Source organism: Mobula hypostoma, chromosome 5, assembly GCF_963921235.1.
Source record: "Mobula hypostoma chromosome 5, sMobHyp1.1, whole genome shotgun sequence".
Taxonomy (NCBI): Eukaryota; Metazoa; Chordata; class Chondrichthyes; order Myliobatiformes; family Myliobatidae; genus Mobula; species Mobula hypostoma.
This window is the reverse complement of record NC_086101.1, coordinates 4,407,111-4,431,716: the sequence shown is the minus strand read 5'-3', so window position 1 is coordinate 4,431,716 and position 24,606 is coordinate 4,407,111. Positions and strand designations below refer to the sequence as shown.

Genomic DNA, 24,606 nt, shown 5'->3' with positions numbered 1-24,606 from the left:
TCAACGTACATATGACAAATAAAGCTGATCATAAAAATCTGATTACACTACTATTCTTCCATTCACGGGTTCTGGGTACCTGAAGGTGTGTGATGTTCCTGTCAATATTCATCGTGGAGGTCTCACAGTTTTCAGAAATATACTTGTAGTCCTCTGGAGCCATCTCCTCATCCACTGCGTTCACACATGGTATTGGGACATTCTCATACCCTCTTGCAATGTCCCTGGGAAGGAGGGGGTTGGGAAAAGGACAGAAGATAGTCAGCTCTTACCCAGAATCAGGTGTATTATCAGTGACATGGGCCACAAACTTTGCTGTGTTATGGCAGGAGAACAGTGCAATACACACAAAAAAACTATAAGTTACAACAAGAAATAGCTTAAAATTAATATAGTGCAAAAAGAGAGGTAGAGTTCACGGTGACGGAATCTCTTTAACCAGAGGCTGGTGAAATTGTGGAATTCATCGCTCGATGTTCTCCTAGCTTTCCTGCAAAGCCTGGTGTAAGAATTCCACTCCCTTTCTGTATCCAGAGAGCTGTGCCTGCCACGGCTCAGCACTGCCCTCTACCTGGTCAGAAGGCACACCACATGCCAGTCAACAGTTCACCCCTCCCAACTAATCAATGCACACTTAACCACTGGCCAACTTAATTGGATTAACCCATCTAGCACCAAGCCGTTGGCCCCCCGGTGAATCACCTGGTCTGGGCCCTGACCTATAAAGGGTGCTACATGAGCTCGGCTCGCTCTCTTTTTTGCCATCCTGGAGGGACCACCCTGCTTCACTCCAGGCTGTAGACTGTAGAACAGCGCTGGAGACACGTGGTGAGCTGTGCAGTGAATAGGGTTTTGAGAGCGTTTGTGGTGTCCCTGTAGCAGAGAGCCGTGCCTGCCCATAGTCAAGGGGTGGCAGGTATCGTAGTTACTTTTCTCTTGCTTGTATATGTACCTGTACTCTGTCCCCACACCATTTTCCAGTGTATTGTACTGCCGACCCGACTTTTCCCATGCTCGTCTATTCTAAGTGCGTTTGTGCGAGTATTGTAGCCGCTTGTGTTGTCCCCAAGCTCTATTGTAAATGCACAATAAATAAACTCCTTATTGTTAAAACTGTGTGTCCCGAATCCTTGCCTTTGAGACCCAAAGAACCTGTCTCCTTTCCATCACAACACTTTCCCACTGTAAAGGTACTTCCTATCAAACCTGCAAAAAATATTATAAACCTCAAATTATCACCGAACCAATCAGAAGACAGAATTTGATCTGGAATTCTGTTTGCCCTCCTTCCAGTCTAAGCCAGGTGTTTGGCAAACCCATGTCTCATTCCCCCAAAATCACCTCATCCCAGAAGCACTCCCATGGACCCAGGGTGTGCCCCAACACAGCTCTTGACTACCTGAGGCCATCAGACATGGGAGCAGAATGAGGCCATTCTGCCTTCTGAGTCTGCTTCACCTTTCCGAGAACATACAGCAGTACAGATTGTGCCGAACCAATTACATTAAATAATCCCTTCTGCCTACACAATGTTCACATCCCTCCATTTACCTCACATTTATGTGCCTATCCAAACGTCTCTCAGAAGTGTCTAATGTATCTCCCTCTATCACCATCCTGTGTAAACCAAAAGTTGCCCCTCCTTTCTTGTTTGACATATCCATGTGAAATGCATACCCTCTAGCATTAGGCAGTTCAACCCTGGGAAAAAGAAACTTCTGTCTAGTCCATCTTTACCTCTCATGATTTTATAATCCCAGTGGATTATCAGCATCCAATTGCCCACCATTGAGAACATCTACCATAAACGCAGCCTGGGCAGGGAGAAAAGCTTTATCAGGGACGCATCTCACCCTAACCATGGACTTTTTACTCTCCTCCCATCTGGTAGGTGCTAGGCAGGCAGGCACAGGAACAGCTTCTTCCCTGAGGCTGTGACACTGCTGAACCTCACATCACAGCGCTAAGCAGTATTGTATCTGTACTGTACTGTCTTAGTACTTTTATATTTGTGTGCTGTAGCACTTTTTTTATTCGCAGTTATTTTGCAAATCACACTCTTAGCATTTCTGGTCAGATGCTAACTGCATTTCATTGGCTTTGTATCTGTACTTGGCACAATGACAATAAAGTTGAATCTAATCTAATCTAATCTAATTTTACAAACCTCCATCAGATCTCCTCTCAGCATCTGCCACTCCAGTGAAAACAATCCAAGTTCGTCCAACTTCTAAACCAGGCAGCATCCTCTTCTGCACCCTCTCCAAAGCCACATTGCCCTTCCTATGATGGGGTGATCAGAACTGTATGCAATGTGGCGTAACTAGAGTTTTATAAAGCTGCAATTTCTGAACTTCGAGGGAAGCAGCAGAGGTAACTCATTAAATATATTTACCCAACAGTTAGGTAGATTTTTTCACAGTAGGGAAATTCTGGGGCAAAGGTAGATAGGCGAAGTCTAGGAAAACACCAGATCCTTTTTCAGGTGAGGGAGGAATTTCTTTAGCCAGAGGGTGGTGAATCTGTGGAACTCATTGCCATGGAAGACTGTAGAGACCACGACATTGAAGTATATTTAAACTGGAGGTTGATAGGTTCTTGATTAATCAGGGTGTCAAAGGTTACAGGGAGAAAGTAGGGAAATGGGGTTGAGATGGATAATAAATCAGCCATGACGAAACTGTGGTGCAGACTTGATGGGCCAAATGGCCTACTTCTGCTCCTATGTCTTCCCAGGATGTTTCCCTCCTCCCTGCATGCGTTCCAGTGGCTGACTCACCGACTGACGATCCTCTCGGTGCGCACTGCTCGATTAATTATGCCTTGCTTGAGCCTCTTGTTGAGCTGCAGGGCAAACCAGACCTGCGAGTTGATGACACAGCAGTCCAACGGGCTGTCCCCCTCACGGTTCTTCACCTCAATGTCCGCTCCACGCGAAAGGAAGAGTCTGCAACACGGGAGCCAAGTGTTAATAACCCAGCTCTGAAGGGCACACTCCTGGATCTTCCCCTCTCCCATGGGGAGAGAATTCCTCAAGCCTGATCCACCCTGTGCACCAAGTCAGTCAACTCACACTCGAGATTACACTACTGTGTCCTAAATCATCACCTCACACTCCTGCGTTCTCAAGATTACAGTACTGTGTCCTAAATCGTCACCTCACACTCCTGCACACTGGAGATTACACTACTGTGTCCTAAATCCGTCATCTCACACTCCTGCACACTGGAGATTACACTACTGTGTCCTAAATCCGTCACCTCACACTCCTGCACACTGGAGATTACACTACTGTGTCCTAAATCCGTCACCTCACACTCCTGCACACTGGAGATTACACTACTGTGTCCTAAATCGTCACCTCACACTCCTGCACACTGGAGATTACACTACTGTGTCCTAAATCGTCACCTCACACTCCTGCACACTGGAGATTACACTAGTGTCTTAAATCCGTCACCTCACACTCCTGCACACCGGAGATTACACTACTGTCCTAAGTCGTCACCTCACACTCCTGCACACCGGAGATTACACTACTGTGTCCTAAATCGTCACCTCAGACTCCTGCACACTGGAGATTACACTAGTGTCTTAAATCCGTCACCTCACACTCCTGCACACCGGAGATTACACTACTGTCCTAAGTCGTCACCTCAGACTCCTGCACACTGGAGATTACACTACTGTGCCCCAAGTCTGTCACCTCACGCTCATACACACTGGAGATTACACTACTGTGTCCTAACTCTGTCACCCCACACTCCTGCACACTGGAGATTACACTCCTGTGTCCTAAATCCATCACCTCACACTCCTGTACTCTGGAGATTACACTATTGTGCCCGAAGTCTGTCACCCCACACTCCTGCACACTGGAAATGGACTCGCCTGGGGTTATACTAGCAAGAGCTTTTGACTTTGAAGATGTACAAGATGATAAGAGGCATAGACAGAACAGACAGCCAGAGTCTTTTTCTCAGCCACAGAGGGAATGACTCACTCAAGGAGGCATACTTCTGAAGTGGGTGGAGAAAACTACAGGGGTGGATGTCAGAGGAGGTGTTTTACAGAGAGTGGTGGGCGTGTGGTACACCCATCCAGCGGTGGTGGTGGTGGTTGATTCACTGAGGCCATTGAAGACACTCTTAGGTAGAAACATGGATGAAATAGAAGTTGAGGGCTGTATAGGAGGGAAGGCTTAGATTGATCCAGAGTATGATAAGAAGGTTCTGGTTTACAGGGAAACTTTAAATAGGTTAGGACTTAATTTCTTGGAGCATAGGAGAATGAGGGGAGATTTGATAGAGGTTTACAAAATTATGAGGGATCTTGATTGGATAAATGTAAACAGGCTTTTTCCATTGAAGTTGCGTGAGATTTAGAACTAGAGGACATATGTTAAGGGTAAAAGGTGAAACATTTAAGGAGAACTTGAGGGGGCACTTCTTCTCTCAGAGGGTGATGTGAGTGTGGAACAAGCTGCCAGTGGAAGTGGTTGATCTCAACATTTAAGAGAAGTTTGGATAAATACATGGATGGGAAGGATATGAAGGGCTATGGTCCAGGTTGAGACTGATGGGACAAGGCAGAACAACAGTTCAGAACACTCCAGCATGGACTAGATGGGCCAAAGAGCTTATTTCTGTGCTATTGTGCTCTATGAACCTACACTCATTGGCCACTTTATTAGGTACACCTGCTTGTCATTGCAAATATCTAATCAGACCATCATGTGGCAGCAACTCCAAACATAAAAGTATGTTGACATGGTCAAGAAGTTCAATTGTTTCTCAAACCAAACATCAGAACGGGGAAGAAATGTGACCCAAGTGACTTTGACCGTGGAGTCATTGTTGGTGCCAGATGGGGTGGTTTGAGTATCCCAGAAACTGCTGATGTCCTGGGATTTTCATGACAACAGCCTTTAGAGTTTTTGGAGTCTAGTGCAATAAACAAACAAAAAAAATCCAGTAAATGGCAGTTCTGTGTGTGAAAGTGCCTTTTAATGAGAGAGGTCAGTGCAGAGTGGTCAGACTGGTTTGAGCTGACAGAAAGGCAACAGTAACTCAAACAACTACATGTTACTATAGTGGTGCGTAGAAGAGCACCTCTGAACACACAACGTTCAAACCTTGATGTGGATGGGCTAGTGCAGCAGAAGACAACACCAGGTTCCACTCCTGTACCTAATAAAGTGGCCACCGCGTATGTTGTGAATGTGGGTGGAGAGTTGCAGTGCCCTCTCGTGGTACTGCATAAAATAGCGGAAGAGTGAAGAACCACCACTTCAGGACTCCTCCCCTGATCAAAACTGATAAACAACTGAGAACACTGAACAGTACAGGCTCTGTGACCGGTGAAACAGGACACCTATCCTGATCACAACTGATAAATGCTGTACTGAGAACCGAGAACAATACAGCACAGTACAGGCTCTTTTTGACCCACAGTGCCAGCGGTGAGTGTACAGAACAAGGAGTGAACAGCTCAGCAGGTTACGCAAGGTGGGTGACAGAGAAACAGTCAGTTGCTAAACTGTGACAGAATAGGCATTTCCGTTAGCAGAGACCCTACGCCACCATTCCATCATGGCTGATTTATTATCCCTCTCAACCCCATTCTCCTAATAACATGACCTCCACAGATTCACCACTCACTGACTGAAGAAATTCCTTCCCTCCGTTCTGAGGCTTTGCCCTCTGCTCCTAGACTCTCCCACTACAGGAAATATCCTCTCCACATCCACTCTTTCAATATTTGACAGGTTCCAATGAGATCCCCCCACCCACACTCATTCTTCTAAACTCCAGTGAGTACGGGCTCCGAGTGGTCAAACACTCCTCCTATGTTAATTCTTGGAAACATTCTCGTGAAGCTCCTCTGGACACTCCAAAACTGCTCACCAATTAAGCCTCAACATTACATCTTTGCTCTCATACTCTAGTCCTCCCCAAATGAATACTAATGTTGCATTTGGTTTCCTTACTGACTCAAGCAGCAAGTTAACCTTTCGGGAACCCTGCATGGGGTCTCCCAAGTCCCTTTGCACCTCAGAGTTTTTAATCTTCTCCCCGTTTAGAAATAGCCCAAGTCTTTATTCCCTCGACCACAGTGTTAAGCTGTAACAGAATGGGGTTCAGAGGACTTTCAACGACCCCTGGCAGTGATGCCACACACTGAGGTCAAATATCTGTTTCCAGGAGATGTATACATACATGACACAGTCGTAGAAATTCTCACGAGCCGCGATGTGCAAGGGCGTGTCACCGTGCATGTTCACTGCCTGTAGGTCACACCGCGCATTCAGGAGCACCTCAGCGATGTCTGATGAACCAGCAAAGGCTGCCCAGTGCAGGCAGATGTTTTCCTCCTGTGAGAGAGGAGGAAATAAGGTGAGTAGGGTACAGTGTAGAGTACAGTGAACACCAGCAGTTACACACAACATATATTACAGGCTCTTCAGCCCATGATGTTGTGCAGCCTTTTAACCTTCTCCAAGGTCAATCTAACCCCTCCCTCCTACCTCAACCTCCATTTTTTTTTATCATCCCTGTGCCTAAGTCTTTTAAATGTCCTTGATATATCTGCCTCTACCACCACCCTTGACATGTATCCACCACTCTCTGTTTAAAACAAAAACCTACCTCTGAAATCCCACCCATACTTTCTTCCAATCACTGTAAAATTATGCCCCCTTGTATTAGCCATTCCCGTCCTGGGGAACAAGTCTCAGACTAGCCACTTGACATATGCCTCTTATGAACTTGTACACCTCAATCAAGTTGCCTTATGTTCCTTCATTCCAAAGAGAAAAGCCCTCACTCGTAAAACCTACGTATCCTGATGAGACATGCTCTCTAATCCTGTCAGCATCCTGGTAAGTGAACTCTCCAGCATCTCTAAATCTTCTGGATCCTTTCTGTAACGAGGTAACCGTTAGAAACCGTTTCCAGTACTCTCCCACTGAAAGACATCAAGCAAATACAGCTGTAGCTCCTTGACCATCAGCATCCCAAGTCTCCAAACACCCACCTACATTGGGGGACATCTACGGTGACCCACATGTCTTTGGGATGAGGGAGGAAACTGGAAACCCAAAGGCCAGAGGAAGTGCGCAAACCCTGCACAGAAATCACTGTGCAAGCCAGTTGTACTAACTACCATCAAGCTGGCCTCTTATTGGTTGGGTGCTTCTTCACCATTCCTATGCACACACGTGTAATAATTATAGAGTGCAGTTAGTTACTAAGCACATTTATAAAGCGCAGTTATGCTGTACAGTTACACTGTGTTACACAGTGGGATTAGAGAGCACTGATATGCGGTACGGTTAGACTGTGTTACACAGTGGGATTAGAGAGCGCTGTTATGCGGTACGGTTAGACTGTGTTACACAGTGGGATTAGAGAGCGCTGTTATGCGGTACGGTTAGACTGTGTTACACAGTGGGATTAGAGAGCGCTGATATGCGGTACGGTTAGACTGTGTTACACAGTGGGATTAGAGAGCGCTGTTATGCGGTACGGTTAGACTGTGTTACACAGTGGGATTAGAGAGCGCTGTTATGCGGTGCGGGTAGACTGTGTTACACAGTGGGATTAGAGAGCGCTGATATGCGGTATGGTTAGACTGTGTTACACAGTGGGATTAGAGAGCGCTGTTATGCGGTATGGTTAGACTGTGTTACACAGTGGGATTAGAGAGCGCTGTTATGCGGTGCGGGTAGACTGTGTTACACAGTGGGATTAGAGAGCGCTGTTATGCGGTATGGTTAGACTGTGTTACACAGTGGGATTAGAGAGCGCTGTTATGCGGTACGGTTAGACTGTGTTACACAGTGGGATTAGAGAGCGCTGTTATGCGGTATGGTTAGACTGTATTACACAGTGGGATTATCGAGCGCTGATATGCGGTACGGTTAGACTGTGTTACACAGTGGGATTAGAGAGCGCTGATATGCGGTACGGTTAGACTGTGTTACACAGTGGGATTAGAGAGTGCTGATATGCGGTACGGTTAGACGGTGTTACAAATAGAACCATACAATACTGCTGCTTAGACCCCAGGATCTGCAGATTATTTTGTGTTTACCATACAACACTACAGCACAGAAAGCAGGCCATTCGGCCCTTCTAGCCTGTGCCGAAACATTATTCCACTAGTTCTATTGACCTGCATCCAGTCCATAACCCTCCAGACCTCTCCCATCCATGTACCTATCCAATTTATTCCTAAAATTTAAGAGTGAACCCGCATATACCACGTCAGATGGCAGCTTGTTCCACACTTCCACCACTCTCTGAGTGAAGAAGTTCCCCCTAAACCTTTCCCTTTCACCCTAAAGCCATGTCCTCTTGTATTTATCTCTCCTAATCTAGTGGAAAGAGCCTATTCACATTTTACTCTATCTATACCCCTCATAATTTTGTAAACCTCTATCAAATCTCCCCTCATTCTTCTACGCTCCAAGGAATAGTCCTAACCTGTTCAATCTTTCCCTGTAACTCAACTCCTGAAGACTCGGCAACATCCTAGTAAATCTTCTCTGCATTCTTTCAATCTTACTGATATCCTTCCTATAGTTAGGTGACCAGAACTGTACACAATACTCCAAATTTAGCCCCACCAATATCTTATACAACCTCACCATAACATTCCAACTCCTATACTCAATACTTTGATTTATGAATGCCAGAATGCTAAAAGCCTTCTTTACAACCCTGTCTACCTGTGACGCCACTTTCAAGGAATTATGTATCTGAACTCCCAGATCTCCTTGTTCCTCCGCACTCCACAGTGCCCTACCATTTACTGTATATGTCCTACCTTGATTTGTCCTTCCAAAATGCAACATTTCACACTTGTCTGCATTGGGATTGTAGGTCACAGCTGCTCAGTGGGATTAGAGAACGCTGTTATGCAGTACAGTTAGACCGTGTTACACAGTAGGATTGTAGAACACAGCTGCTCAGTGGGATTAGAAAGCGCTGTTATGCGGTGCGGTTAGACTGTTACACAGTGGGATTAGAGAACGCTGTTATGCGGTGCAGTTTAGACTGTGTTACACAGTGGGATTAGAGAACGCTGTTATGCGGTATGGTTAGACTGTGAAACACAGTGGGATTGTAGAACACAGCTGCTCAGTGAGATTTGAGAATGCTGTTATGCAGTACAGTTAGACTGTGTTACACAGTAGGATTGTAGAACACAGCTGCTCTGAGATTAGAGAGCACTGTTATGCGGTACGGTTAGACCGTGTTACACAGTGGGATTAGACAGCGCTGTTATGTGGTGTGGTTAGACTGTGTTACACAGTAAGATTGTAGAACACAGCTGCTCTGGGATTAGAGAGCGCTGTTATGTGGTGTGGTTAGACTGTGTTACACAGTAGGATTGTAGATCACAGCTGCTCTGGGATTAGAGAGCGCTGTTATGCAGAGGATCACAAAGCAGAAGCTGGCATGGTGAGTTCTTGGAGTGTTCAAGGTCATCGACGATCTCTCATTGCTACAGTTGGAAATTCCCACCTACTTCAGAAAGACGACCACCATCCCTATATGTGCACAAGAAGGGCAGTACGAGCTGCTGCAGCAACTACCTCCAGTTGGCCTCCATCATGAAGGACCCTCACGACCAGGACATGCCCTCTTCTCATTGCTACCATCAGAGAGGAGGTGCAGGAACCAGAAGACACACACTCAACGCTTCAGGCACAGTTTCTTTCTCTCCACCATCAGATTTCTGACTGGACATTGAGCCCACGAACATTACTTCAACATTCTGCTCCATTTTCGCACTAAGACTGCATACCAGAGGACCCATCCTGGGCCCAGCATGTCAATACAATTATGAAGATAGCACAGAGGTGCCACTATTTCCTTATAAGCTGGTGAAGATTCGACGTGACACTTAACACTTTGACAAACTTCCATAAACGTGTGGTGGAGAGTATATTGACTGGTTGCATCACAGTCAGGTATGATGACCTTCAATGGAAGATCCTACAAAAGGTAGTGGATACGGCTTAGTACACCACAAGTAAAGCCCTCCCCATCACCGAGCACGTCTATACGGAGTACTGTCACAAGAATGCAGCATGCACCATCAGGGACGCCCACCAGCCAGGCCACACTCTCGTCTCACTGCTGCCATCAGGCAGGAGGTACAGGAGCCTCAGGACACACACCAACAGGTCCAGGAATGGTCATTACCCCTCAAACATCAGGAACCATCACCCAGGCCATGCTCTTGTCTCACTGCTGTCACCATCAGGCAGGAGGTACAGGAGCCCCAGGACTCACAGCCCCCGGCCCAGGAAGAGTTACTACCCCTCAACCATCAGGAACCATCACCCAGGACATGCTCTGATCTCACTGCTGCCACCATCAGGCAGGAGGTACAGGACTCACACCACTAGCTTCAGGAACAGTTATTACCCGTCAACCAGCAGGTTTCTGACCCAGTGGGGATAACTTCACTCACCCCATCACTGAACTGCTCCCACAACCTATGGACTCACTTTCAAGGACTCTTCATCTCATGTTCTCAATATTTATTGCTTGTTTATTTATTATTATTACTTCTTCTTTCTGTGTTTACACAGTTTGTTATCTTTTGCACATTGGTTTTTCATTCTCTTGGGTGTGATCTTTCACTGATTCTATTGTGTTTCTTGTATTTACTGTGAAAGCCTGCACGAAAATGAATCTGAGGGTTGTATATAGTGACATATATGTATTTTGATAATACATTTACTTGGAATTTGAACTATTTATTTATTTTTCTAATTTCTAATTGTAACTTTGACAATGTCAGTGATAATAAACACGGGTATCATTCTGACGCTGCCTCTCGGCTTTGGGGGACCGGACTCTGGTTTGCTGGCCTGGCCCTGTTACCAGAGCCCACTTACATTGTCCTTCAAGGCGACACTTGCTCCTCGATCCAGTAACAGCTTGATGATCTCGATGTGCTTGTGCTCAGCTGCCCAAATGACTGGAGTCCAACCTCCACTATCCTGCACAGAAAGAAGGGACAATAAGCAGACGAGGAACACTGGGGTCTTTCTTCTACCCATCAGACATACTCATCAGGAGCGCTGCGAATGTAGGGCTCTTAGAATTGTCAGTGGTCCTTTGCATCCAATAATCTGCTTTACCCTCTACCGTCAGGCAGGAGGGGCCGTAGCATTAGGACAAGAACTGTGAGGATGGGAAACAGCTTCTTCCCCAGGCCGTGATCCCACTGCCGACACCCAGGTCTCATCACATATGAAGCGCCAGTAGCATTATACTGTTTACTTTTTGACTTAAATAAATGCACCTTATTGTTTGTTAATTTTATTTGTGGTAATATTACTAGATATTGCATGTGTGAGTTATATGTACTGTATCGTGCACCTTGGTCCGGAGCAATGTTGTTTCGTTTGGCGGTATGTGAACGGTTGAATGACAATAAAATGACCCTCAACTTGACCACTATCTCAGTTCCCAGCATGGCATTCGGCAAGGGAAACATTAACCCATCGGGTCACAGGGAACAGTAGTACCAGGCAGTGAGAGTCAGCAACTGGCTGAACTGGCCTGAGGCCCAAAGTAAACTGTAGTGAATAAGATGCTGTTGGGACTCAGCAGGTCAGACAGGGTCAATGGAGAGGAATAAACAGTGGTCACTGGGAGAACATACAAACTTCTTGCAGAAAGGGGTGGGAATTGAACCCTGATTGGTGATTGCAGGTGCAAAAAAGCAATTGTGCTAACCACTTTACAGCGAATGATGAATGCTTGGTTCTGTAGCATGGAGGAAAGGGGGAGGCAGAGAGAGATGGGAAGGGAGATGGGTAGGAGGAAGGGGAGGGGGAAGGGGAGGTGAGGGGAAAAGGAGGAGGGGGAAGGGGAGGTGAGGGGAAAGGGGAGGTGAGGGGAAAGGGGAGGAGAAGGGAGGGGAAAGGGAAAGTGGGGAGGGGAGGAGAGAGGTAGGGGAGAGGGGTAGGGGAGGGGGAAGGGAGAGGTAGGGGAGGGAGAGGGGAGAGGTAGGGGGAGAATGAGCCTGTTGTCAGGAGATAAAGTGGATCCCCTGCAGGGTTGGTGCCGGGCAGTAGATGTCTGTAACAGCCTCAAATGGCCCAAGTCACAAACTATAGTGAACTCATTCCTGGCTCCTAGCCTAACATACAAGGTAGCCAGCCAGAAATAAAATAGATGATTGGGCAACTGGCTGAAGGCAAAGTGTAGTAATACAGGAGCTTTTTCTGGTTGACTGCCAGTGACGAGTGGTGTGCTGCAGGGGTCAGGGTTGGGACCACTACTTTCCACATTGTATGTTAATGACTTGGGTGATGCAATTGATCGAGTTTGCAAATGATACAAAGATAGGTGGAGAGGCAGGCAGTGTTGAGGAAACAAGGTGTCTGCAGAAGGACTTGACCAGATTAGGAGAATGGATAAAGAAACGGCAGATGGAAACCAGAGGTCGGAGAAGTCTGGAGGTCAAAACCTGAAGATCGAAGACCAAAATCAGCAAGTCAGGAGGTCGAGGCATAACGGTAAGATCCCCTGGATTGGTGTGTCCAGAGACTGGAGATCTGCAAGTTTGTGACTATGAGCCAGGGACTGGTCTGAGAGTCTGAGGTGTGGAACCAAAGACTGAAAGTCCTGAGGTAGTCTATCCTGGGGTTGGAAGCCTCTCTACGTGGGGAATGGGTGGAAGGGTTTGCTGTTGTGGTCTTGTTTTGTTATGTTGTTATTGTTGCTTGTGTTGTTCTGCTGAACACTGTAGGCATACCACGATAGCGTCAGAACATGCCTCTCGAACATCTTAGGTTGTTTGATCGTTAATGCAAATGATGCATTTCACTGTGTGTTTCATAAGACCTTAAGACAGAGGAGCAGAATTGAATTGACTTAAGTTCTTACATCCTTCACATACATGAGTAAAAATCTTTACATTACCTCTACATCTAAATGTGCAATGTGCAATCGTAGTAATTTATAATAATTTAATAATAAATGATCCCCAATGATCCTTCGGGCCCTTTTTCACACCTATCTGTTAATGGCCTGAATCATGGGAAGTTCACAACTACAGATGCGCTGGGCTGTCCGCACCACCCTCTGCAGAGTCCTGCGATTAAGGGAGGTACAATTCCCATACCAGGCAGTGATGCAGCCAGTCAGGATCCTCTCAATTGTGCCCCTGTAGAAAGTTCTTAGGATTTGGGGGCCCATACCAAACTTCCTCAACTGTCTGAGGTAAAAGAAGCGCTGCTGTGCCTTTTTCACCACACAGCCGGTGTGTACAGACCACGTGAGGTCCTTGGCGATGTTTACGCCGAGGAACTTAAAGCTGTTCACCCTCTCAACCCCAGATCCATTGATGTCAATAGGGTTAGCCTGTCTCCATTCCTCCTGTCGTCCACAACCAGCTCCTTTGCTTTTGCAAAGTTGAGGGAGAGGTTGTTTTCTTGACACCACTGTGTCAGGGTGGTGACTTCTTCCCTGTAGGCCACCTCATTATTGTTTGAGATAAGGACAATCAATGTAGCGTCGTTGGCAAATTAGCAGATTGGAGCTGGGGATGGCGATACAGTCATGGGAGTAAAGGAGGGGACTCAGTATGCAGCCCTGAAAGGCTCCTGTATTGAGGGGTGAGGGAACCCACTCTTACAACCTGCTGCCGATCTGACAGGAAGTCCAGGATCCAGCTGCATAAGGTAGGGTCAAGGCCGAGGTCTCTAAGCTTCTTGTCAAGCCTGGATGGAACTATGGTGTTGAATGCTGAACTGCAGTCCAAGAACAGCATTCTCACATAAGCATCCTTCTTCCCCAGATGTGTAAGGACTGTATGTAGAGCAGTGGCTATTGTGTCATCTGTCGATCGGTTGTGTCGGCAGGCGAATTGTCAGGGGGTCCAGTGTGGGTGGTAGCATGCTGCAGATGTAATCCTTGACCAGCCTCTCAAAGCATTTGCTTATTATTGAGTTGAGTGTGACAGGACACCAGCCGTTCAGGCATGTTACCTTGGTCTTTTTTAGTACAGGGACAATGGTGGATAATTTGAAACTATTCGTCGTGAATCTTGACTCAATATCCCTATACTGTTGTTTTGCAGCTTTGATATCTTTGCACAGATTATAGCTGCTTTTCTTGAGCTCTAGTTGATCTCCAGCGATGTAAGCTCAATGTCGTGTTCTAAGTGCTGCTCGCACAGAACTATTCAGCCTAACAAGTCAGCTTCGCCATCCCTAATCCGGGATCAACCCCACATACCTGCCTTCTCACCATATCCTTTGATGCCCTGACCAATCAGGAAACGATCAACTTCCGCCTTAAATATACACATGGACTTGGCCTCCACCAGTCTGTGGCAGAACATTCCACAGATATATCGATCTCTGGCTAAAAAAACGCTCCTTACCTCTGTTTTAAAGCGTCGCCCTCAATTTTGAGGCTGTGCCCTCTGGTTCTGGCCACCCCACCACAGGAAACATCCTCTGCACATCCACCCTATCTAGTCCTTTCAACATTCATAGAAACATGGAAAACCTACAGCACAATACAGACCCTTTGGCCCACAAAGTTGTGCCGAGCAAGTCCCCACCGTAGAAATTACTAGGCTTACCCATAGCCCTCTATTTTCCTAAGTTCCATGTACCTATCCAAAAGTCTCTTAAAAGATCCTATCGTATCCACCTCCACCACCGTTTCCAGCAGCCCATTCCACGCACTCACCACTCTCTGAGTAAAATACTTACCCCTGCCATCTCCTCTGTACCTACTCCCCAGCACCTTAAACCCATGTCCTCTTGTGGCAACCATTTCAGCCCTGGGAAAAAGCCTCCGACTATCCACATGATCAATGCCTCTCATCATCTTCAAAGATTCAAAAAACTTTATTGTCATTCTAACCGTACATCAGCTCTGCAGGGCAGAATGAGACAGCGTTTCCCAGGAGCAGTGCAATCATAACATAACAAACGCAACACTAAATAATAAACATAACAATAAATAGTAAAACACAACAGCCACATGTCAGTTAAAGTCAGTTATAAGTGTTCAGTGCAAGTTAAAAGTGTCCAAAGCAGAGTCAGGTAGAGCAGCTATTTAGCAGTCTGACTGCCTGTGGGAGGAAGCTGTTTAGTAGCCTTGTGGTTTTAGTTTTGATGCTCCTGTAACATTTCCCTGATGGCAGAAAAACAAACAGTTCATGGAGAGGGTGTGAGGGGTCTTTAATGATATACCGTGTCTTCTAGAGGCATCGAATCTGAAAGAGGTCTTGAACAGAAGGTAAGGAGACCCCAATAACCTTCTCTGCTCCCCTAACCACCCTCTGCAAGGCTTTTTTGTCGACAGCATTGCAGCTGGAGTACCAGGTTGTGATGCAAAAGGTCAGCACACTCTCAACCACGCCTCTGTAGAATGTAGTTAAGATGTTAGTGGGGAGTGATGCTTGTTTAAGCTTCCTCAGAAAGTGCAATCTCTGCTGGGCCCGTTTCACAATCCCAGCGGTGTTCCTGGAGCAGGTGAGATTGTCCGAGATCTGCACCCGAAGGAACTTGATGTTTTCCACTCTCTCCACTGTGGAGCCGCTGATGCTGAGGGGTGTGCGCTCAGGCTGAGACCGTCTGAAATCGATGATCATCTCCTTGGTTTTGGTGACATTAAGCATCAAGTTGTTATCCCTGCACCAGCTCTCTAGGTGTTTGACCTCCTCCCTGTACATTGTTTCATCATTTTTTTTATACACCCCTGTCAGGTCACCTCTCATCCTCTGTCGTTCCAAAGAGAAGGCCAAATTCACTCAACCTATTCTCATAAGGCATGCACCCCAATCCAGGCAACATCCTTGTAAATCTCCTCGGCACCCTTTGTATGATTTCCACGTCCTTCCTGTAGTGAGGCGACCAGAACTGAGCACAGTATTCCAAGTGGGAGGTATTTTTCAATGAACATGTCTACAATGTTCAGCAGAACAACACAGAGCACAAAAAAATCAGAAATAACAGCAGCGAAACAATTCCTTTGCCCCCCCCCCCCACTCCCACCAACACACACACATACAGAAAGTTTTTAACTCCAGGCTTCCGTTATCAAGTTTCAACTTCCGGACTTCACAAAGACCCTTAAGTTGTGTTGGTTGTAAACACAAACGTCACACTTGACTGTCTGTTTTGATGTACACAGGATAAATAAATCTCAATCTGAACCTTGATTATCTGGCTGTTTGGAGAGGATCTTCTAAATCAATGTGCCGGTTGTTTTGGGAGGAGAAAAGCAGTGTTTGAGAGAGGTGCTTTGGAGAGGAGTCTGGTGGACGGACACACAGTACACATTCCACCCCCCCCCACCCCCCCCCCGACCGTACACAGCTCTCTTTACCTGTGTGTTCAGGTCCACTTGCCCCGTCGCCAGCAGGAACTGCACCATCTGTACGCTCCCATTTTTGGCAGCATGGTGCAGGCATGAGGAAGCATCTAATTCCTGGGAGGTGAAGGGGGAAACGAGACAACAGTTTAAACACAGATACAGGAAGTCCACGGCCCCACCTTGGTGACGTGCAGCACCACTGCTCCTGGGTGGTGGTCTGACCCACCGTCACAGTGTAGAAACAAGCACTCCCTGCAAACCGAAGTTCCCCTAAGGGGACCACAATCTTGTCATGGTTTGGAGGCTTGTGTGCCTCAATGCCCTAAATGCCAGTGGCATAACGAGCTGTACCTAAGCAAACTTAAGATACCCCAAGGTGACGAGGCAAAGCAGCGAACCTTCGCACCTGGAGGAGATAGCTGCCCACGTGATACACAAGCCAGGGCAGTACAATATGGAGAACAAGCTGCTGCCTGTGTAGCAGGCTCCCCGTCTCCCTGCAGCTGGAATCCAAAGTACCACTCTTAGTCTGACCTCTACACTTTGACCAGCCATCAAGAGCCAAAGCATAAAGCTATGCTGGCTGGAATCAGGGCCAATACAGTTTGGCACCAGCAGCGTTGCAAGAGTTGCCAGAAAACCCTGGTTGAACTCAACGTTGGACTGCATTAGGGACTCCAGCTCTAGACTTTTCCCTTGGGGTTTACTCCCAAAGCCCTCCCCATGAGTGGCAGCGGAGGTTTGAGATCAGAGTTTTCCTTCTACTAGATGAGCTGTCAACCATGCTGTCCCATCCACCCGAAGTGACTGGTTTTAACCCACCTTTGCCCCTTCTGTCAGCAGAAACGGTTCAGCTGGGCTCAGTACCTAAGCCAGGAGCCAGGAGCTGGGCTTGATTGTCAGAGGCTTTTTGAGACGCACATCATTGACAGCACTTTATAGGTTATGGGAAATCATTCCCATTACCACCCAAACCCCACGCCCCCCCACCCCCCCACTGGCTATGATAACCTTACGGAAGTACTAAGGGCCAATTGCTTTACTAACTTCAAAGTACTATTGGGCGTTAGCTTGGAGTTTCTATTGACTAATAACACGTGTACAGTTATTCCCCAAGCTACGAACGTCCGACTTACGAACGGCCTGCCATAAAGCCTATTATATTAAAAATTCGTCGGCTCGAGGAAGGAAAACACCGTCCGTCATTTTAAGTCGGATCACATTGCCGTAAACACCATGTTGAGTGTGTAGCTTTGTATTTGGCTTAAATTTTTCTTTGCAAGATTTACCCTGACCCCCCCCCCACCCTTTTCCAGTCAGCACCGTTCCCACTTGTCCCATTTAACCTGTCTCAGTGCGGGTGGACTTTAAGACCCAGGGGAGCTCAGGACCCACCGCCCGCGGCTGCTGTTGAATCCGCAGTGTTTCTGTTCCGTTGACGGAAAACGATCACAATTGAAAATAAAGTGGAAATAAAAAAGCGATCAGAAAGAGGTGGAACACCATCGGTCATTGGAAAAGTGTTAGGCTACAGTCGGTCAACGATCGGAACAATTTTAAAGGATAAAGTGAGAATAATGGTACATGTGAAAGGCCCTGCCCCGATAAAAGCTACAATTATTACTAAGCAATGCAGTGATTTAATTATTGAAATACATAACGTTTCTTAAGTGTTTTATATGCATAGAAAGGTAAAATATATACTATATACTAAGACAAACGTTTGACTAACTGACGCTATATAATACCGGGTGTACCTGTTCCGACTTATGTACAAATCCGACTTAAAGTCGGACTTAGGAACGGAACTCGTTCGTAACCTGGGTACTGCCTGTATTATGAATGGCAATTGATCTTGCATGTCAGGAATTCAAACATTTTACCAAATTCCACCTTGGCCCCAGAGGAACGCTGTCTCATTCAGCTGTATTCATGGTTTGAATGACGATCAAACTTGATTTGATTTTGATTTGAAATGGTCAATATCAGTAACTGCTGTTCAATTTTGTATAAAAATGGCAATTTTCTGTTCTGGCTTCGGAAACAAGGGCCATGCCGCTCTCCTGGTGCACGAGTAAAATAAAGTACAGTTGAGGAATGAGCGCACGAGTTCATAGGCACGAGTTAACCGGCAACAACACCTCAGCTCCCTCAGCATCTGTTGATCTCTCCGAAACTGGAAGCATGGTGTGTGGGATGAGGGATGGGAAGCTGCCAGCCCACCCTCCCAACACCTCCCTCGTGCACTGTCACCTTGTGAAACACGCTTGCCCCGTGCTTGGCCAGTAACTTCACAACTTCATAATGGTTGTTCATAATGGCTTCCATCAGCGGAGTCCTTTGAAGTTTGTCACACACGTCGACAATCGCACCAGCCTTCCAGAGAGAGGGAGGGAGAAGGGGAGGGATGGGGGAGAGATAGAGGGTGGGAGGGGGGAGGGAGGGAGGGAGGGAGAGATGGGAGGAGGGAGGGAGGGAGGGAGAGAGGGGAGGAGGGAGGGAGAGAGAGAGAGAGGGGAGGGTTGAGGGGTGGGGGCAGAGGGAGAGGGAAAAAAGTCAGATAGACACACAAGGGGGAGAGGGAGGGAGGGAGGTGGGAGATCAGAATTCAGGTGTTAGTTAAACCCTCTCACTGTACACCACCTGCACTGCTGGGATCACTGTATCACTGTCAGTGTGGCACAGGTTGGTGACCCAAGGGTTTATGTAAGAGCTTATACCCGTGATCAGGTCTGTCATGGGAGGACATGGTGTTGATCCCAAGCTACAAACTTGCTCCACCCAAGTTCCTCCTGAACCAAGCATACAGTCGCCCCCACACATCTCCATCACAGAGTCTGCACCAATGTTCCTCTCAAAGGCAGAATGAAACCCATAAGGCAGCTCAAAATATTTATCCCTTTTAAAGGCACTCCAAAGGATATGTTTATTCCCCTCGGAAAATTACAGCGTCACTCCTTACGTCTGTCCAGTGGCCAAAGTTTTTGACATCCACTGCCCTATGAGGTTGAGGAGCATTTTAAGGTATGGGCCTGTACTCACTAGAGTTTAGAAGAATGAGGGGGGAACCTTACTGAAACCTATCGAATATTGGAAGGCCAAGACAGAGTGGATATAGAGAGGATGTTTCCCATAGTGGGAGAGTCTAGGACCAGAGTGCACAGCCTCAGAATAGAGGGAAGTCCATCTAAAACAGAGATGAGGAGGAATTTCTTTAGTCTATTGGTGGTGAATCTGTGTAATTTATTGCCACAGACGTAGTGGAGGCCAAGTCATTGGGTATATTTAAAATGGATGTTGACAGGCTCTTGGTTAGTCAGGGAGTCAAAGGTTATGAGGAGAAGGTAGGGGATTGGGGGTTGAGAGGGAAAATAAGTCAGCCATGATGGATTGGTAGAGCAGACTGGACCAGCTGAATGGTTCCCATGTTTTCTGGCTGAGTCTGGAAACTGAAGAGGATGACAGAGCAAAATCAGCTCCTACCTACTCAAGCACATTAGACTGTGGCTGTTCATTCATTTGAAAACTGGTTACCTTTTAGGGGCATAACCACATGACACATGTCAGTGGTAATAAAGTGGATTCTGCTTCGGATTGAGAGTAAAATCTCCATTTTGTTTTGGTCAACAAATTCAATACGAAGGGACAAGGTGAAAAGGTGGGGCCAGCATGGAGTCATGGTGTGTCTGTGGCTGATGCTGCTGGTAAACTATATTGCACGGATTGCGAGAACTGGCAAGAGCGCACGCTGCTGTTTGATGGCCTGGTGAATCAATTGGGCCTCCTATGTGTGGAGGGGTCTCTCTTTACGCAGACTTTGCGCATGTTTTCATGCCAGCGGGCCCAGGTTGTCACTCCCACATAGTAAGTTGTCTAGCGTGTGACTCTAAGGCAAAGTCACTGAGTATATTGAGAGCAGAGGTTGATAGGTTCTTGATTAGTCACAGTGTCAAAGGTGACGGGGAGAAGGCAGGAGGACAGGGTTGAGAAGGAAAATAAATCGGCCACGATGGAATGGCGGAGCAGACTAAATGGCCTAATGCTGCAATGGTCGTATGGCGTATCATGGCTAACACGAATCAGTAAATAGGTTTAGTCCTACTGCTCCATTGTCATTCTTGCTCCACGCATACGCTAACAGCGAGTACGAGACATCTTGGCCCCAGCCCTCAGCTCCTACCTGCAGCAGGATGTGACAGATCTCTAGGTAGCCTTTCTGAGCGGCCGCGTGCAGTGGCATCCGCCGGCTGTGCTGGTCGTTCTGGAAGTTCGGATCATGGTCGTCGACTGGAAAGGGTGTGTGGACAAGGGAGACAGAAGAGGGGCAAAGATTAGTTCAGCAGATACTGCAATCTGAGGGGGTCGGCGTGGGTGGTGCTCTCACCTCACTCCTGTCAGACACCTACCAAAGGTTCTCCTGTACCAAGTTATTTCCCTTCTTCTCCAGCCTGGTGCCAAAGCCTATTTCAAATTTCTACAGACGTACCATGGAGAGCATTCTGCATTACCACCTGGTATAGAGGGACCAGTGCACTGGGTTGGAATAAGCTGCACACGGTTGCAAACTCAGCCAGCTCCACCAGGGGCACCTCGCACCGTCGAGGACGTCTTTAAAAGGTAATGCCTCAAGAAGGTGGTACCCTTCATGAAGGACCCCCCTCACCCAGCACGTGCTTTCATCTCCTTATCACCATTAAGGAGGAAGCCTAAGGGATTCATTCTGGAGTAACTTCATCAACTAAGATGAAAAAGCAGTGTCTTCCAGAAACCTGGCGTAGGGATCAACATGACAGTATTACAGCATTAGCAACCCAGGTTCAATTCCCGCTACCACCTGTAGGGAGATTTATACACTCTCCCCGTGACTGTGTGGGTTTCCTCTGGTTTCCTCCCACAATCCAAAGACATGCCGGTTGGTCAGTGAATTGGTCACACGGGCGTCACTGGTCAGAGAGGGCTTCTTGGACCAGAAAGGCTTGTTAGTGTGCTGTATCCCTAAACTTAACTTTGTGGCTGGAAAAGTCAATCACTGGGAGTGGGAAATCCAGACTCTGTCCATTGAAACTACAGAGGGGAAGACAATAGATGAATGTTCCTGCTATTGTTAGGGGTGTATCCCTGTCACGTAATGCACAGTTCACAGATCTGGTCAGTTGAACCCTGATGGAGCCATCCCACAACACTGTAACACAAGGGATACATTCTGGGTGCTCGAGTTCGTACTCAGAAGCTTGCAGAACAGACACCAGCACTGAATATTGTCATGTGTGACGCCAAGCAGAGTTACCGGATGGATGATGCTAACGAGAGAGATAACGGAAGACAATGGAGAATCATTCAAAATGCTAATAAGAGAGAAGAGAGAGATTAACGAGAAAGAAACACAATTCACATATTGACAGACCGTTTGCTTTGAACCTGAACTGTTTGAAGGTTGATGGACAGGTGATAGCCCAGCAGGGGGATAAAAAGACAAACAACAGGTATTCTGCAGATGTTGGAAATTCAAGCAACACACATAAGAGTTGCTGGTGAATGCAGCAGGCCAGGCAGCATCTCTAGGAAGAGGTACAGTCGACGTTTCAGGCCGAGACCCTTCGTCAGGACTAACTGAAGGAAGAGTGAGTAAGAGATTTGAAAATTGGAGGGGGAGGGGGAGATCCAAAATGATAGGAGAAGACAGGAGGGGGAGGGATGGAGCCAAGAGCTGGACAGGTGATTGGCAAAAGGGATATGAGAGGATCATGGGACAGGAGGTCCGGGAAGAAAGACGGGGGGGGGGGGGAACCCAGAGGATGGGCAAGGGGTATATTCAGAGGGACAGAGGGAGAAAAAGGAGAGTGAGAGAAAGAATGTGTGTATAAAAATAATTAACAGATGGGGTACGAGGGGGAGGTGGGGTATTAGCGGAAGTTAGAGAAGTCGATGTTCATGCCATCAGGTTGGAGGCTACCCAGACGGAATATAAGGTGTTGTTCCTCCAACCTGAGTGTGGCTTCATCTTTACAGTAGAGGCGGCCGTGGATAGACATGTCAGAATGGGAATGGGATGTGGAATTAAAATGTGTGGCCACTGGGAGATCCTGCTTTCTCTGGCAGACAGAGCATAGGTGTTCAGCAAAGCGGTCTCCCAGTCTGCGTCGGGTCTCGCCAATATATAAAAGGCCACATCGGGAGCACCGGACGCAGTATATCACCCCAGCCGACTCACAGGTGAAGTGTCGCCTCACCTGGAAGGACTGTTTGGGGCCCTGAATGGTGGTAAGGGAGGAAGTGTAAGGGCATGTGTAGCACTTGTTCTGCTTACACGGATAAGTGCCAGGAGGGAGATCAGTCGGGAGGGATGGGGGGGACGAATGGACAAGGGAGTTGCGTAGGGAGCGATCCCTGCGGAAAGCAAAGGGGGGGGGGAGGGAAAGATGTGCTTAGTGGTGGGATCCCGTTGGAGGTGGCGGAAGTTACGGAGAATAATATGTTGGACCCGGAGGCTGGTGGGGTGGTAGGTGAGGACCAGGGGAACCCTATTCAGAGTGGGGTGGCGGGAGGGTGGAGTGAGAGCAGATGTACGTGAAATGGGGGAGATGCATTTAAGAGCAGAGTTGATCGTGGAGGAAGGGAAGCCCCTTTCTTTAAGAAAGGAGAATATCTCCCTCGTCCTAGAATGAAAAGCCTCATCCTGAGAGCAGAATTGCGAGAAGGGGATGGCGTTTTTCAAGACAGGGTGAGAAGAGGAATAGTCCAGATAGCTGTGAGAGTCAGTAGGCTTATAGTAGACATCAGTGGATAAGCTGTCTCCAGAGACAGAGACAGAAAGATCTAGAAAGGGGAAGGAGGTGTCGGAAATGGACCAGGTAAACTTGAGGGCAGGGTGAAAGTTGGAGGCAAAGTTAATAAAGTCAACGAGCTCTGCATGCGTGCAGGAAGCAGCGCCAATGAAGTCGTCGATGTAGCGAAGGAAAAGTGGGGGACAGATACCAGAATAGGCACGGAACATAGATTGTTCCACAAAGCCAACAAAAAGGCAGGCATAGCTAGGACCCATACGGGTGCCCATAAAAAGAGCAGGTTTGCTAAGGCATGACACGCCACGAGACCCTGGAAAGAGCAATGTGTCCCCACAAGTTGGTGGGAGTTTGGAGGACCGGTTTGCAGGAATTGGTCAGAGGCTCACAGGGTATAAAGGTACGATCGGTGGGAACCTGGGGTGCGTGTCCGCCCTTGCCTGGGTGCCGGGTTCACAGCGGAAGAACGATCGTATCCGGAACGGAGGGGTCACAGTCGGTGACCACAGCGGGGATTAGAAGACATCAAAAGGTTTGCCTGAAACCAACTGCATCTCTCACTCTCTCTCTCTCTCTCCCCAACGGTACAACAACAGCGATTACTTCGAACTGCACTAAACCGAACTGAACTCTGCTTCATTTAAGACTGATCATTTTACCCCTAGACTGTGATAGAGCTTGGTTGATTTCTATTACCCTATTTTTGTGTATATGTGTGTATTATCATTGCCAACCTGTTACATTTATATCCTTGCGATTAGTGTACTGTATTATTTATTTCTTTAATAAAACTTTATTAGTTCCTAGTAATCACAGACTCCAACGAGCATTCCATTTCTGCTGGTTTGGCAACCCAGTTACGGGGTACGTAACAATATTCAAAAGGGTTCTGCTAGTTGGGATGTGCTACCATTGTAAAAATGTACTTCTGCAAATTTACCTGAGTATGTTCAGAATATTAAGTGCTGTAGATGATTGCAGCAAATGAAACTAGTTAAATACTTATTGTCATCTGAGATTCCACCCTCCCCCCCCATTCTTCTAAACTCAGTGAGTACAGGCCCAGAGCCATCAAACACTCCTCATACGTTAACCTAATCATTCCAGGAATCATCCTTGTGAACCTGCTCTGGAGCCGCTCCGATATCAGCGCATTAGGGGCCCAAAGCAGCTCACAATGCTCCAAGTGCGGTCTGACCAAAGCCCCAGCATCACATCGTTGCTCTTATATTCTACCTCTCTTGAAATGAATGATAACATTGTATTTGCCTTCCTCATCACCGACTCCACCTGCAAGTTAATCTTTAGGAAACCTTACAAGAGGACCCCCAAATCCCTTTGCACCTTTGATTTCTGAACATTCTCCCCATTTAGAAAATAGCTGAAGAACTGCTGAAGACCAGTTATGTTGAAGTATTAAGCAAGTGACTTTCTCCTGCACTCTGTTGCTGTGTGAA

At 47.2% G+C, this 24,606-nt stretch overlaps 1 protein-coding gene across 7 annotated transcripts in view; it reads right to left on the bottom strand.

The window, feature by feature from the left end:
- Nucleotides 1–24,606, bottom strand: part of LOC134346508 (histone-lysine N-methyltransferase EHMT2-like) — a 156,231-nt gene that overhangs the window by 34,834 nt on the left and 96,791 nt on the right. For 6 of the 7 annotated variants that reach the window (XM_063047893.1, XM_063047896.1, XM_063047894.1 and 3 more), the window contains 7 exons: nt 20,548–20,654; nt 18,621–18,743; nt 16,380–16,481; nt 10,916–11,020; nt 6,219–6,373; nt 2,780–2,947; nt 80–224 (listed from right to left, as the gene is read on the bottom strand). In XM_063047893.1, coding sequence (XP_062903963.1) covers nt 80–224; nt 2,780–2,947; nt 6,219–6,373; nt 10,916–11,020; nt 16,380–16,481; nt 18,621–18,743; nt 20,548–20,654 — 905 coding nt within the window. The remainder of the gene's footprint in view (nt 1–79; nt 225–2,779; nt 2,948–6,218; nt 6,374–10,915; nt 11,021–16,379; nt 16,482–18,620; nt 18,744–20,547; nt 20,655–24,606) is intronic. The other variant, XM_063047897.1, reaches the window with a different exon arrangement.